Raw genomic sequence first — 15,292 nt, 5'->3', positions numbered from 1 at the left:
GGGCAAAAGACACTGTCACCCAGGAAGTTCCAAGGGATTTAGGAGCTTGGCAGCAGGAAGCAGAGCCCAAGCCAGAATATTAGAATAAAGGCTGCTCCTCCTGCTTAGGAAATTCCAAGGGTCTCAGGAGCTCCGTGCCTGGTCCAGGGCGGAGGCCAGAGCGCATATTTTCTACGATCTCACATCAGTTTCCCAGCAGCTTTAACAGGTATCCTGGCTTTAGGAGAGATCACGTTCATGATCCCAAGACACAGACCAACATAAGAGGAACCTTGAATGGTGTTTATCAACCTGGAGATGTGCTGTTTAAGAAATGTGGAGTGGGTTTCATACGCTTAGCATTTAAAAGGGAAGCATCTTTTCTCAAGTCTCTTCTAATATTAAAAGCAATGACGTCATCACCACAGGTTTGCTCCTCCCCTGGGTCCAGTTACCCCCCGCCCCCCGAGATGGTGACAGAGGGGCAGCTTCTTAAAGATCTTCCTGATGAGGATTAGATGGCGGCGCAGCAGCGGCAGGCCCCTCCGCTCCCTTCTGCAGCCGTGACCCTTTCCTCGCTCCTGGCTTGCACCTGTGCCCGGGCCCTCTGACCCTGCTGTCACTGGAGGGGTGGCACACCATTGTCGCCCCCTCCCCTTGCTCAGCCTGGCCCTTCTCGGTGTGGTCTGGCTCGGGACACGCCCCCCCTCTCCCCGGGAGGTGTGTCCTGGCCCCCCTGGGGCGAGTCAAGGTCTCTATGCTGCCTTCCACCCCTTCCCCATGTGCCGACTGAAGAAAGGCGCCCCCCTGCGGCCACCCCCTGCCCTGCACCCTCACAGTCTTCTGCCAGGGTGTTCCTCCCCCAGCCTTTAAAACCGGCCTCCCATGGTCCTCACTGCTCCAGCTTCTTCCCGGGTCCTCCGCCCCACAGAGCAGCCCGCACGCATTCTCACCCCCTACCCTTCTCCTGACACCTGCTCTGCTCCCCAGAAGCTGGTCGAGGAGGTCCCCATTTCGCCCTGTGACCTCCTGCAGCTGTGGGACCGCTTCTCCCCCCAGAGGTTCCTTCTCTGCCTCCTCACCCGTCAGCATCCTGGGTGCCTCCTCTCTCTCTCGCTGTGCTCACCCTGTCCCGTGGCTCTGATGCCAGCCTGTGCTCCGGTCTTGGACTTGACGTCTCAGGGCAGGTCCTGACCTGCTGGGAGGCCCACGTCCCGCCTGCTTCCTCAGCGTGTCCTCTGAGCCCACGATGTGTCCTGCTCTCTCTCCTGCATCGTTGGCGTCTCTCCCCGTGGTGCCTCCTGCCACCCAGGCTCTCAGCTGAGAAATCTAGGAGGTGCCCTTGATCTGCCCTGTCCCGTCCCCCGCACCTGACGCAGCAGCCGGGCCTGTCTGTTCAGTCTCCACGAGAGGTCCAGGACCTGCCTCTTGTACCGACTCCAGGCCGGATCATCCCCGTCTTTGTGGACGCCACATCCACTCTCCACGTAGCATCCAGTTCTAACACACAAATCAGAGCAGCCCACCCCTTCCTCAAAATCCACGTGTATCTGCCTTGTGTTTAGGCTCAGATCCCGCCTGTCCTGGGGCCTCTGGGGCGCTGTCCCCCTCGCTCACTCTGTTTCAGGAGCACTCGCCTTTCCCCCTGCAGGGCCTTTACCTGGAATGCCCTTCCCCGCTGCCCCGAGTTCCCGTCACGGCGCCCACCCGCCGGTCTGCCGTGGTCACCTCTTCCCTGGTGTGTCTGTCCCTGGGATGGACGTGCCTTCAGGACTGGGATTGCCTTTGGTCACCGGCTAGGGACCCTGCAGCGCCTGGGGTATCCGGAAGCCTGAAAAAGTGAATTCCTGTTAACAAGTGAAGGGTACTCGGCACTTATCCCGGCCCCGGTCACGCGGTCGGCGCGTACTGTGTATCCGTGAGGTTCCAGAGAGTGAGCAGTTTGAGGCCGTGTCACCGGTCTGCCTTCGGGGAGAATCACCTCTGCTGCTTAAAGCTGTCTTGCTCCCCTTGTTTCACCGTAACTGAGGGGCCCTCCTGTGTCCCTAGGCGGCTGAGCTGGTGGCAGAGAAGTGCGAATCCTATGAAGCCCACATGCAGGCTGTGCGCAACTACCTGGAGGAGAGGCTGGTGGTGAGCGCCTGCGGCCCGGGTCCCGGGGACAGTGAGCGCCCGCGGCCCGGGGCTCCGGGGACAGTGAGCGCCCGTGGCCCGGGGCTCTGGGGACGGCGGGGCCGAGGCCCAGGGCTCTGGGGGCAGTGAGCGCCCGCGGCCCGGGGCTCTGGGGACAGTGAGCGCCTGTGGCCCGGAGCTCTGGGGACAGCGAACGCCCGTGGCCCGGAGCTCTGGGGACAGTGAGCGCCCGTGGCCCGGAGCCCTGGGGACAGCGAGCGCCCGTGGCCCGGGGCTCTGGGGACAGCAAGCGCCCGCGGCCCGGGGCTCTGGGGACAGCGAGCGCCCGTGGCCCGGGGCTCTGGGGACAGCAAGCGCCCGTGGCCCGGGGCTCTGGGGACAGTGAGCGCCCGTGGCCCGGGGCTCTGGGGACAGCGAGCGCCCGTGGCCCGGAGCTCTGGGGACAGTGAGCGCCCGTGGCCCGGAGCCCTGGGGACAGCGAGCGCCCGCGGCCCGGGGCTCTGGGGACAGTGAGCGCCCGTGGCCCGGAGCTCTGGGGACAGTGAGCGCCCGTGGCCCGGAGCTCTGGGGACGGCGGGGCCGAGACCCCCAAGGCGGGCTCCAGACCAGGCGACTTTCTCAGACACGTGACAGAAATACCAGAGGTGGAATATCTCAGGGTTGTGTGAAGATGATCCAAATGTATTCAGAAGTTTCTTCTCCCAGTTAACTTTGCTCTCCATAGCCAGTCTCCCTGACTATTATCAGTAGATGCTTATCAGTAAGATAATCATTCTGTGTGTTGAGGGTGAGGTTTTTTTTTTTTTCCTGCCACACCATGTGGCTTCCGAGATCTTAGTTCCCCAACCAGGGATTGGACCCAGGCCCTCAGCAGTGAGAGTGCAGAGCCCTAACCACCGGACCGCCAGGGAATTCCCGAGAGTGAGGTTTTGTTTTCCAGAAAGTCTGAAGTTCAAGCAGTTGGGGGGAGGGGGCTTCGAAGATGTTACTGCACATATTCTGTTCATTTTCCAGGCTGAGTTTGGTGAGCGAGTCCATCTGAACAGCCAGTTTCCAGGCACTGAGCGACTCCCCAACACCTGTAACTTCTCCATCCAGGGACCCCGGCTGCAAGGTGACGACTGCCCCCAGCTCTCCCTGGCTGGGGGCTGGGCTGGGCTGGGCACAGCTTGAGCTGTGGGGAGGCATGGGCACTGGCCGAGGGCAGGGTCACCCCACCAGGCACTGTCCTGTGGTGGTGGGACTCTGGGCACAGCTGCTGACCTGCTCCAGGTGCTAAGGCTCTCTCTGGACACAGCACAGCGGCGCTCAGCTCTCACAGGGTCCTAGCCCCACCCCAAAGATGTGAGGGATGGAGATAAAGTGAACTGAATTTTAGGTTTGTCCATCTTTGTCTGCAATTTTTACAAAACATTTTATGAGGGTCAGGAAAGTAGAGGCAACCAAGTGAAAACTGGCCCAGAGTCAGGCTGAAGTGCAGATCTGGGGGCTTCATTAGTTCCCGCGGTCTCTGCCTCCCAGCTGGAAAAGTTAGGGTTCGGGTTAGGATTAGCCTTAGGGCGACTCGTATCCCAGACGCTTAGGACTTGGCTGCCCGGAGTCCCTGAGGCTTGAGTCCTGGGTGTAGAGCATCCTGTTTGTCTGGGAGGAGATTATGGTGGCCCCGAGAGCACGGGAGAGCCGACCTGAAGGGCAGTTTTCACCTCTTAGAAGAAGAGGTCGTTGCCTCCTGGTCACTCTGAGAAACGGGGCAGCGTGTTTGGACCACGAAGAAACCCTGGGGCGGCCGTCACCGGGTCTGGAGTGCATCCTCCTTGGGAAGGAAGCGCACGGCTAACTCTCCAGGTCTCCCTGCTGTGGGAAGGGAAGTTCCTCCCTCTAGTGTCTTCCCCCCTTCTTCTGGGGGCAGACTTTATATTCTGTGATGACCTGTGTTAATTTAAATGAGACAGGCTGTTCGTTTTAATTAAATCACAGTCGTCGGTGTTGGGGGTTTTGTTTGTTTATGTTTTTGGTTTTTTTTGGCTGTGCCACGTGGCTTGTGGGATTTTTAGTTCCCTGACCAGGGATCGAACCCGGGTCCTCGGCAGTAAGAGGGTAGAGTCGTACCCACTGGACCGCCAAGGAATTCCCATCATTGTATTTTTTTAAATCTCTGTGCCTGTGAAGGAAGAGGGAAGTACCTTCTAGCTTAACACAGACAAGCTCCCAGTGTCTCTCCCTTCAGAAAACGGAGACGTCAAGTTAGACATTATTACCAGGACAGCACGTTATTCGGTAAGGCAGCTCGTCAGGATTCTGCGAGTCCTGCCAGGCAGCTGGTGGTACCACATTCTCAAGGCCAGTCTTATGAGGCCGAAGAGTGTCTGCTTTTCTGCAGCCAAGGGGCAGAGGAAGCGCTTCCTCTGGGACCTGCTGTGGTTTCTCTCACCTGCCGTCAGAGGGACCTGTGCCCTGGGATTCCGTCAGGTGGTACGAGGGAGGGAGCGTCCAAACTTGCAGCAGGGAAGAGAGGCAGCCCCCGCCTGGACTCCACCTCAGGGGCCCTGTGCTCTGTCTCCTAGGCCGCTTGGTGCTGGCCCAGTGCAGGACGCTGCTGGCCAGCCTGGGGGCTGCGTGCCACTCGGACCATGGAGACCGGTGAGTGCTCTCCACGTACTTGGCCGCGGCATGCAGGGCGCATCCGGGCTCTAGGTTTGGGCAGCTGTGCAGCCTAGCAGGGGCGTGGACAGTGACCAGACGGTGCAGGCCCTCGGGAGGAGCGAGTGGGAGCTGCAGCCGTCAGGGGCCTCGGGCTGGACCGGGAGACGGGCAGCAGGGCTCCGCGTGAGGTGGGGAGCGGGGAGGAGGGGCGGGCTGGTGCAGCAGGGCCGGGCTGCGGGCGCCCACTTCAGCCTCGAGAAAACCGGGAGCTGTGACCAGATTTGGGTTCAGATCACGCCCCCTGCCAGGAGCGGGCGGAAGCGGGAGGCGAGGGTGGAGCCTCGGGCCTGGGCATCGGGAGCAGCCCTGCTGGAGGAAGAGAAGGGGGTTCGGTTTCTTGGGGGGCCCTGCAGGCGGGAGTAGAGCTGGATGCGGCCACCTGGGCTCTGGAGAGAGCGCAGCTGTGGTCGTGATGAGCAACAGGCCTCTGTTCGAGGCCAGGGCACCGGGACCAAACTCAGCACTGACTTGGGCGGGCCGCAGCCTCCAGGGTCTGCAGGAGGCCGTCCCTCTGCCTCGCGTGTGGCTCAGCGTCCCCTCCAGGAACTGAGCCCGCTAGCTCCTTGGAGACGGGAGTTGCCACAGTACCCCGGGCTCCGGCTCTCGGGTGCAGGGGCCAGCGGCCGCCTCTGTGCTCCCGGGGTCGGGGCCTGTGCCAGGGCAGGCCCGGCTGGAGAGCAGGGAGGCTTTGAGCCGGCCCTTGGTGACGGTGGGCCAAAGAGTGTGCGTGGCCAGTGGGGAGCTGGCCAAGGACACGCGGCAGCCTGGGAGAGCCCGTGTCCTGACGGCTGGCCCGTCTCCCCGCCCCACAGGCCATCCCCAGTGCTGCTGAGCTGCGGTGTCCCCTTGGACCTGGCCAGGAACGCCATCCGGCTCAGCGTGGGCCGCGGCACCACCCGGGCCGAAGTGGACCTCGTCGTGCAGGACCTGAAGCAGGCGGTGGCCCGGCTGGAGGGCCAGGCCTAGTGCCCAGGGCGGTGCCAGAAGGAGTCTTCCTCTTGTCCCAGAGCGTGTGGGCTCCGGGCTCCTTCCCGTCCCGTGGTCAGTGAGGAAGCGGGTCTGCTGGGCCCACAGACGCCACCGGTGCTGAGGGGCCCAGGACAAGATGCCCTCGTGGACCGTCCCTGTCACTGCTGCCCAGTGGCACCATTGGATTAGAAACTCTTTAGCCGCGTCCACCCTCCCCTCTGGGAAGCGGGGCGGGCTTGTTGTAAGCACGCCCTTCCTGGAAGGTGGCATTTTTATCCGAAAGGTAAAATGCTAGTATTTATAATTGATTGTCAGCTGCTCTCATGGAAATAGGAGACCTGGTTTTTGGCTGCTGTCCTGGCCTCTGTGCACCTTTTGGCTGAGAGGTCGGTCCCTCCTCACCCTCATGGCCCTTCTCAAGCCCTTTCCAGAGGGTGGGGGCCCCTGTGGTCAGGCCCCTCCCCGCTGGGCGTCCCCCCGCTTCCGGGCCCGCCCATCCTCCTGATCACTTGCTGGTCACTCGGGCCATCGACCACTGGGCGCCCTCTCTCCCAGTCCGCAGGCCCCTCCCGTCCCTTCCATTCGATCATTTGCTCAGGGTTTCAGCTCAGCCGTCAGAGTCACGGGCGGCAGCGCCTGCGTGATGCTGGCTCATTCCCAAGGCGGAAAATCGTTCATCCCTCGCTCAGCTCCCATCTCAGTTGTATTTGCGGGAGGATTCTTTGATCTTCACAGTGGCATTGTGGTGTCTGATTCACATCAAATGTCATGTCTATGGAGACATTTACATAGGAGTGGGTTTTTTTAATTGAATAACACTTGTAATGTGCGGTTGAAAGGTGCAAGGAACTTCGTGATGGCTCTGAGGAAACAACCGTCAGAAATTAGATGAACTAATAAAAGCTTCCAGTGCTTGTTTTGGACATTTTGTGGTTCTTCTAGTGGGTTCTTCTTGGGGGCACAGTGTGACTGTGCCGGCAGCGGGGTGGGGTCAGACCCACTGCTCACTGCATAATCACGCCTTAGCTTCAGGAACTCGGCTTGCGACTGTGTCTCTGGGAGCTCTAGAAAGTAGGTCCCCAACATGCAGCATCCTGCTTCCGCCAGGCAGAGGCTGTGGTGTCCCGATTCCCCCAGCAAAGAACTATGGGTGTCCAGGCCCACAGAAGAGAACAGTCTGGAAAAAGATGCAGCTCTGAAAAATGCACTCGGGGCCTTTAGCTGCAGGGCCAGAGACTCTCGGTCAGGGCCCTGTGCCCGTCACCGGCCCTGGGGAGCAGCTGCTGTCCAGAGGTTCACGGAGCCTCCAAGGCCAGCTGAGGCCAGGATCCAGCATAGATCTCCCAGGGGCCAGGAAGGCCCCCAGCTCCCGGTGGGTGACAACATGTCCCAAACACTTAAGTTCCCCAGAAAGGGCTCCACTTGGATGGGTCCGCCCTCCCGTGAGAAGGGTCTCCCAGGTGGCCTCCCATGGCCCAGCACAGCCCTCAGGGCGGCTGCCTACCGCTTTCTGGAAAGGACACTGCAACTGTGAACACCTGCTCGACACGGGAAGTCCATCCCAGCCCTCGCTCCACGGGAGGAGGAGGCGTGGGCCAGCACAGGGCAGTGCCCCCTGGGCCAGCACCCACCCCCAACCCAAACCCGGTGTGGGCCCTTCCCCCGCGCCCTCTGCCCACCACAGCTCCGGGCGCCGCGGGAGTGGCTGGGGCTGGGCTGCGGAGGCCCGGTCCCCAAGGCCTGTCCCCCCACCCCCCTGCCGCCTCCCATCTGCCCTCTGCGCCGCTTATCAGGTAACCGGAGCCGGGAGCTGCGTCCACGCCTGAAACAGGAAGCCCGGGCCTGTGCGCGAGTTGAGGAGAGCCGGCCGGGTGGATGGAGGAGCAGCGGGCGCTCGCGGCCGCCAAGGATGGGGACCTGGCCACCCTGGAACGGCTGCTGGAGGCGGGTGCCCTGGGCCCGGGGGTCACCGACGCCCTGGGGGCCGGCCTGGTGCACCACGCCACCCGGGCCGGCCACCTGGCCTGCGTCAAGTTCCTGGTTCAGCGGGCCCAGCTACCCAGCAACCAGCGGGCCCATAACGGGGCCACACCGGTGCATGACGCCGCCGCCACCGGTAGCCTGGCCGAAATGTGCTGGCTGGTGCGCGAAGGGGGCTGCGGTCTGCAGGTGAGCCGAGCGGGCACGGTGGCCGCGGGGGGACCCGTGTCCATGGGGATGGAGGGAGGCGTGAGCAGAGAGCCGGATCCAGAGCCCTCGGCCTCCCCTGGGCACCTCGGCCCTGGGCTGTTCCTCTCGGGGAGTCACCACGCGGGCCCCACGGCACAGTCAATGGCGTCTGTCTCTGCCCAACGTCCCTCCGCCCCCAAAGTGGGCACCTCCTAAACCCCCTCGCGTCCCCCAGCGCACAGCACAGAGTGGCCATCCTTGTTCTTCCTCCCCACGTCCCACCCAGGGGCACCTGGCCTTGCCAGTGGCGATCTCACGGAGCCCTTATCAGGCCTGATCCGTGGGCCTGTTTCCGAAGGGTCTAGAAAAGGGTCCTTACGAAGAGAAGCAAGGTGGGCACTCGGGCTCGGGAGCTGTGGGCACCGGCCTGGACGCCCGGGGGCCCCGGTGGGTGACAGCACAGGCGCAGCTGTGGGGGGCAGTGGGACGAGAACCTTGATGTGAAGAGAAGAGTCTCAGGGCCCGCCTCTCCCTTTTCCTGCCGGCCCGGTGGGTGCTCCGTGTGGGGGTGAAGGACCACGGGAGGTCGGTGAGCCAGCTCTGACGGTGTAAGGACGTCCTCCCAGAGGCCGGAGTCGGGGGGTGGGCATCACCGTGACCCACTCGGTCCGGGACGGGGAGGACTCGGCGGTCACAGCCTGAGCGTCTCAACAGCCTCCAGGCCGCCGTCCTCATCCTCAGCGGCTCTTCGCACAACCCCGGGGGCGGGAGCGGGGCCACCTCTGTGCCTGGGAGAACGCCCAGGTCTGCCAGAGGCCCACGGTGTATAGGGTGCCCGGCAAGAGGACTCGGGGGCCGGCGGGTGGGCGCTCAGTGGGGGTGGGGCAGAGGCCCAGAGACGCCGCATCCCTGGACACGGGGCAGGCCACCGGCCGGCGCGGGCGCAGCTGGGCGAGCGAAAGCCGCTCTGACTGCGAGCAGAGAAGGGGAGGGAGCTCGGATGCACTTGGACCCAGAAGGCCTGGACTTGATCCTGGCCCTGCCGCCGACCTCTCAGTCCCAGAGACCTCCCTCCGCACGCCCCGCGATGGAGCACGCCGGACGGAGGGGCGGGGCGGAAGCTCTCCGCCGGGGTCCCGGGCGCTGTGGTGCCGGGCGGCTGGCCCTGGCCGCACCGGTGCTGCCGGGCAGGGCTGGGTCCGGGCCCGCCGCCCGCTCACCGCCCCGTCCGTGCCTCCGTAGGACCGAGACTCCTCGGGCGTCTCGCCGCTGCACCTGGCCGCCCGCTTCGGACACCCGGTGCTGGTGGAGTGGCTGCTGCGAGAGGGCCACGCAGCCACGCTGGAGACGCTGGAGGGGGCCTTGCCGCTGCACCACGCCGCCGTCAGCGGGGACCTGACCTGCCTGAAGCTCCTGACGGCCGCCCACGGCAGGTGAGGGGCCGCAGCGCCGCCTGTTGGGCAGTCCGGGGGGTGCAGGTGCCGGGGAGGCCACACCGAGGCGGCGGAGGAGGAGGGGCTGCCGCCTTGGAGGCGGGCCTTGGGGGAGGGGAGTGTGGAGGGACAAGTCTGTGGCCAAGGCGCGGGCGGAGAGCGCTCGGGGTGAGGCTCGGAGCGTGGAGGGGGCAGTGAGAACGGCGAGGAAGCTGCTACAGCAGTCAGAGCAGGAGGCGCTCTATATGCTCAGGCAGCTCCCGGCCCTGCCTGGGGGCGTCTCAGGGCCCGGCTTCCCCTGGCTGGGAAGGTGGCCCCCTCAAGCCACCCGAAGGGAGCAGAGGCTGTGCAGTGGACTTGGGGGCCCCTTCAGGTCGGCCTGAATTCTCCCTCCACACTGTCCTGTTCCTGACACTGTGAACCCCTGTCCCACCGCCTGGAGTTGGTGGATGGCGAGGCGGGGGCAGCGGGCAGCGGGACTCCCCTTCCCCATCGTGGGCACCGCTGTGGCCCTTGCGCCCCACAAAAGATACCCTGGGCACACAACGGGCCATCTAGGGTGCCGTGCACGTGGCCTGCCCCCCACCGTCTGTTCTCAGGGCTACTGCCCTGGCTGGGGGTGGGACTCCGTGTCCGCCCCACGCCTGACCTGGCCTTTGTCCCCCAAACCCGCCTGCCTCTGTAACCACACGCCTTCTCCTCTGCGGGGCCTCTTGTTGGCCAGCTGGCTGTCCTGGCCACCCCACGGTTGCTCCTGGACGAGGCCGGACAGCTCAGCTGTGGAACAGTGTTCCTGTCCCTGGGCCTTCCCATCCCGACCCCTCGGCAAAGGCCTTCGGGACTCGCCTCTGCGGATCTTCCCCAGAGCGTCCACACCAGCTGCCCCGGGCCCGGCCGGCCACAGAGTGTCTCTTAGACCGGCAGTTTTAGAAGCAGCTTCTGTCGTTTGAAAAGTGGAAGATTTCACATTAAAGCACACACAAGCACATGGGAAGGTCCCCCGCCCCAGGGCCCACATTCCCACCGGCACCGACCACAGGACCTAGAGGTGAAGTCTTTGTCAACAGGGCGTGGGTCCGGTTTGGGGAGGGGCTGCCCTGGGGACCAAGAACTCTCCTGGGCCTGCAGCACCATAGAGGCAAAGTCGGATGCAGGAAATCTGACGACCCTGCCCCAGTCCATCCACATGGGGGCCTGGAATTCGGATGCCAGGGCTGGGCACCACAGAAGGGCTACTGCCCTGCTCACTGGCCCCTTGTACAGAGCAGGCCCCCAGCTCTGGAGGTTCCCTGACCCGTCCACTGCAGGCCCTGCTGGGCTAGTCACCCCCTAAGAAGCGCCCTCTGCCGGCCAACCCCTGGCGGCGCGCACATCTTGACGGGGAGGGGGGTGGGGGAGGGGAAGCTGGATTCCGGCGGCCCGTGCCCACCTCACCCCCGCCCCGACCCCGTGCCCTTGCGCCGTGCGCAACCTGTGCAACGCTACAGGTGGCCGGCTGGGCCCCTCACCTCAGCCGGGAAGCGGGGTGGCCGCAACAGCTCAGCCAGGTGCCGGGACGCCCCTCCCAGATCTGGGTCCTTGGCTGGAGCGGCTCCCCGCGACTCCCGGGCCGAGCGCCCTCTGAACCCCGCCCTCCCCCATAGCGGCGTGAACCGGCGGACGCGCAGCGGCGCCTCCCCGCTCTACCTGGCCTGCCAGGAGGGCCACCTGCACCTGGCCCAGTTCCTGGTGAAGGACTGCGGCGCCGACGTACACCTGCGCGCCCTCGACGGCATGAGCGCCCTGCACGCCGCCGCTGCCCGCGGCCACTACTCGCTCGTCGTCTGGCTGGTAAGGGGCCGCCGGGGGCGCGGGCAGGGGAGGGCCGGGAAAGCTGGCAACTCGCGTGCAGAACCGCCTTCGAGCGAGTGGCTCCCGGCTGGGGTGGGCGCGGCACACCCAAACTGGGTCTCAGTTTGCCCGCAGGAAGTCCGAGGACCCACACGGTGGTTGGGGGAGCAGATGGGCCGGCCCATGGCTCAGAGCACCCACATGCCAGGCCCAGTCTCGGCCCCGCGGTGCAGCCCGGAGCCCACAGCTTTGACTGGAGGTGGCTGCGGACTGAAAGTCAGCCCCTGCAGGACCGTGGGCGTGTGCAGGGCCCCCTGGGGGCTCTCCTGCCCCTCCCCCAGGAGTCCTCAGCGTCAGTGGTGCCCAACTGCTCTGTCTCTGGCACAGGCAGTGCCTGGCCCTGGCCATTTGGAGCCCAGGGCCAGACCCCTCCCCTCTTGCCCGCTGGACCCGTGGAAGGGTCACCCAGACCTCTTTCCAGAAGGAACGCAGAGTGACCCAGCTTGGGGAGGATGCCTTCCGCCAACACTTCTTCCAGGGCTGAGGACTTCCTGGCTCCGCCACCAAAAACCTGGCCTGGGAGCTCTGAGAGTCCATTACAGCGACCCGGCCAAGTCTCAGAGTGGAGAGGTCTCTCTGGGGAGGGGCAGAACTGAGGCTGGGCAGGTGGCTGGACAGGGGGTGGTTCCTGGAGGAGCGGGGGCCCAGCTCAGTCACAGTTGGGAGAGCCCGTGGGGTGGCGTGAGGCGGAAAGGCAGACCAAGGCCCCGGGAGGACCTGGGCTCTTTCCTGGGGCACTGGGGAGCCGCTGAAGGGCTGCAAGCTGGGAGCGCCAGGGTCTGCTGGCATCTCTGAAGGTCACGCAGGTCATTGGTGGAGAAGGGAGAGCCCTTCCTCACTCAAAACCTTCCTCCCTTCGCATGGGGCCTGCTTTTCCAGCCCTCCCTTCAGCAGGCCGGCCTCCCTGCCCCAGGGTCTTTGCACGTGCTGCACCTTCTGCCTGGTGACAGCTCCCCAGGTGTGCCTCCCCCCCACTGCATCCCCTGTCCGCCTGTGTAGGATGGCAGCCACCTGGCCCAGCTCCCTGTCCTGCTCTGCTGCTGTCTGTCCTGCACCAACACTGATAAACGTTGTGTTTGCCTTCATCTTGGTGGTTGTCTGTTCCCACCCCAGGCTGTAAGTTCCAGCCGCTCCAGGAAGCAGTTGCGCAGCCCTGCTGCTGCATTCCCTGTGCCTGGCACATAGTAAGGGCTCCAGAGATGTTTGATGAGTGAGTGAAGGAGGGAAGGAATCTGGCCTCCAGCCACTCACCTTGGCCTCAGAGGCCGCCAGCAGTTGCCTCCAGCCTCCCTTCGCTGCTGGATCTCCCAGGCTGGCCTCAGCCCCTCAGGCAGCCGCACCTTCGTACAGGCCGCGTCCCCTCCCAGGCCCCCTTGCTGCAGCCCCTCCTACACAGCCAGCTCCTCTCACAGGAGAAAGCTCTGCGGCTCCTGCTGCACTAACTTTCCCGTCTTCGGCCCCGCCCGGGCCGCTGGGTGGAGTTGTCCTTATGTCCCCTCACTGTAGTTCAGATCTTGGCCTCCCAGAAATGTGCCTGTCCCCAGACCTGGCCTCCTCGCCCTGCGGGAGCCTGAGTTCTGGTCATCTCTGGCCGCAGGGCCACAATCGCAGCAGGTGCTCAGCACACGGTGTGGGAGTGAGCCAGTGGGCTGTGCAGGGTGAGGAGAAGCAGCTCGGAGCAGCGGGGGTGCCCAGGAGCAGGGGGAGGGTGGGCAGGAGGGAAGAATGTCCACCGAGCCCCATGGAGCCCCACAGGGGCTCATCCTGCGAGAAACAGCTGGGGCCACGGGGTCCCAGGGCCAGAAAGGCTTTTCCAGATGTGACTCCCCAGCCCCGCCTCCAGCAGGGTGGACCGAGAGGGGAGGGGGCGGCGTCCAGCCTGGCTCACCCACTCAGCGCTGGGCGCCCCCTCCCTTCGGGGAGCTGGCCGAGGGGAGGGTCTCTGTTCCCGGCTCACTGGCCTTTTTCTAACAGACACGTTTGGCTGTTGGGTCAGCCAGCGTTTGGCTGCAGTGACCAGTGCACTGAGCCACTGAAAGGTTGTCCCTTCCACGTAGAGGCCGTTGACACTGGGTCACATCTCTGCTGTTCTCCCAGCCTCTCCCTCATGGTGAGAGTTGGCGCATTCAAGGCAGGAAGAGGGAGAAAAGGCGGTGACGCCACATCCACCAGCCCCTTCTATCAGGAAGGCAGAAGAAGAGCCCCTGACGTCTCACTGTCACATGGCTGCCCCGGTGCACGCAGTCCATTGCGTGCCCACGGGCCTGGCCGGATGCCGTGGACCAGAGCCCACTGGTGCCCTCACAGAGGGGCAACTGAGGGCCCGTGAGGAGGGCCGGCCGGAAGTCACTCATGTGGCTGCCAGCAGGACGGGGCCCAAGCCGCAGGGTGACCAGGCTTGGGTCCACCATGAGGAAGGCTCCTCAGGACCCGCCTCCCAGCACCCCTGCATCTTCGTGCTGGAGACGTGATAGGGTACAAACAGGCCTGGTGCCAGGATGTCCTTTCTCTCCCTCCCTCCCTCCCTTCATCAGCAAACATCTGCTTACTGTCCCTTAGGTGCCGCCCAAAGGCATTTCTTTATTTGATATGTGAAACCAGCCCCTGGGGGTGTTCAGCTTACGGTCAGGGCTGGGGCAGATTTGGGGACCGTGGAGTCTCCCAGCACAATCACGGAGCTCACTTCCTCCCACGCTGCCCGGGACGCGCCAAGAGGAGCCAGCTCTGTCCCAGGGCTTCCTGCCCCGAGGTAGGAGTGGTCACCCCCGTCCAGCCTCAGCTGGCCCATCCCCCCTCCTCGTCCCTCAGGTCACCTTCACGGACATCGGCCTGACGGCGCGGGATAACGAGGGGGCCACCGTCCTCCACTTTGCCGCTCGAGGCGGCCACACGCCCATTCTAGACCGGCTCCTGCTGATGGGCGCCCCCGTCATGAGAGACTCCTGGGGCGGGACCCCTCTCCATGACGCAGCGGAGAGCGGGCAAATGGAGGTGAGGCAGGGGCCGGGGGAGGGTGCGCGGGGGGGCTGGGGGGCCTCCGAGAGCCAGCAGTCCTGGAAGGCTTCCTGTGAATGAGTCGTTTAACCCTCACCACAGCCCTGTAGAATAGATGTGATTAGTCCCCTTTTACAGACAGGTAAACTGAGGCTCAGAGGGCCAGTCACTTGCCCAGGATCCAGGCTCTGACCCAGCGGGGAACAAAATCCGTGCTCTCGGCCCCTCCCTTCGCACAGAGGCTCCCCAGGTTCCCGCTCAGGGAGCGGTCTTCCTGCCGGTCCTCCCCGGAGGGCCTTTTAGCTGCTGGCCCCCTGATGTGAGCAGCCTGGGAGCAGAGCCCTGGCGGGTTCGCTATGATCCAGATAGACCTTAGGGGCTCCTGTGGGCCAGTTCCCAGGAAACAGCATCCAGAAATCCAGAGTAGGCAGGGATGGTGTTCAAATATTTACGGTCCGACGCTGGGAATAGATCTGGCCATCAGCCACTGGCCCCGCACCGGCATCACCTGCCCACTGACCTCCTGTAAAGGCAGGGCTGCATCTGAGGGGAGCGCACAGGCTGACTCTTCCACTGCCCCACCCAGCAGGGCTCCGAAGTGAGTCAGCTCATCCCATGCCGGCTCCCGGGCTTTCCCGTGTCATTCCCACAGTGCCCGGGGATGCCTGCTGCATCTGCCGTCGTGAGCAACATGCTCCTGGCCCAGGAAAGGCCAGTCCCGGGGGAGGGCTTTACTGAGGTGCAACCGGGTATCCCCTTTGGGCCTACATTCTGGACAGCTGTTTCCAGCTGGAACCCAAAGTGTCCCTGGGGCCCAGCCTGGGCAGCGTTGTGTAAATGCAGCCCAGGGCGGCCACCAAGAGTCATGGGAAGGCGCAGGGTCCTTCTGAAGAGTCAGAAAGAGGCCCAGTCCAGCTCATGGCAGTGCTGCTGAAATTGTCTGCCTCTGACTCTCAGGAGTCCTGGGGCCCCTCCTGCTCTCCACCCTCCACCCCTCCACCCCTCCACCCCTCCACCCCACC

General features: G+C 64.3%; 2 protein-coding genes across 18 annotated transcripts in view; both read left to right on the top strand.

The window, feature by feature from the left end:
* Positions 1-6,699, top strand: part of SCLY (selenocysteine lyase) — a 29,749-nt gene extending 23,050 nt beyond the window's left edge. For 11 of the 17 annotated variants that reach the window (XM_027117136.1, XM_027117042.1, XM_027117035.1 and 8 more), the window contains 4 exons: positions 2,029-2,112; positions 3,127-3,226; positions 4,677-4,752; positions 5,628-6,699. In XM_027117136.1, the coding sequence (XP_026972937.1) occupies positions 2,029-2,112; positions 3,127-3,226; positions 4,677-4,752; positions 5,628-5,781 (414 nt within the window). In that variant the 3' untranslated portion in view covers positions 5,782-6,699. Of the gene's footprint in view, positions 1-2,028; positions 2,113-2,234; positions 2,270-3,126; positions 3,227-3,822; positions 4,103-4,339; positions 4,444-4,492; positions 4,601-4,676; positions 4,753-5,627 lie in introns of those variants that run through there. The other 6 variants (XR_003435010.1, XR_003435017.1, XR_003435022.1 and 3 more) reach the window with 6 other exon arrangements.
* A 960-nt stretch (positions 6,700-7,659) lies between these two features.
* Positions 7,660-15,292, top strand: part of ESPNL (espin like) — a 31,783-nt gene continuing 24,150 nt past the window's right edge. The window contains exons 1-4 of the mRNA XM_027114215.1: positions 7,660-7,953; positions 9,196-9,386; positions 11,030-11,216; positions 14,085-14,267. Of these exons, the coding sequence (XP_026970016.1) occupies positions 7,660-7,953; positions 9,196-9,386; positions 11,030-11,216; positions 14,085-14,267 (855 nt within the window). The remainder of the gene's footprint in view (positions 7,954-9,195; positions 9,387-11,029; positions 11,217-14,084; positions 14,268-15,292) is intronic.

Source organism: Aethalodelphis obliquidens, unplaced genomic scaffold (genome assembly GCF_003676395.1).
Source record: "Aethalodelphis obliquidens isolate GAN/ISIS:26980383/991018 unplaced genomic scaffold, ASM367639v1 scaffold2, whole genome shotgun sequence".
Classification (NCBI taxonomy): domain Eukaryota; kingdom Metazoa; phylum Chordata; class Mammalia; order Artiodactyla; family Delphinidae; genus Aethalodelphis; species Aethalodelphis obliquidens.
Note: the sequence above shows the minus strand (reverse complement) of the source record. Positions and strands in the feature narration are given on the sequence as shown.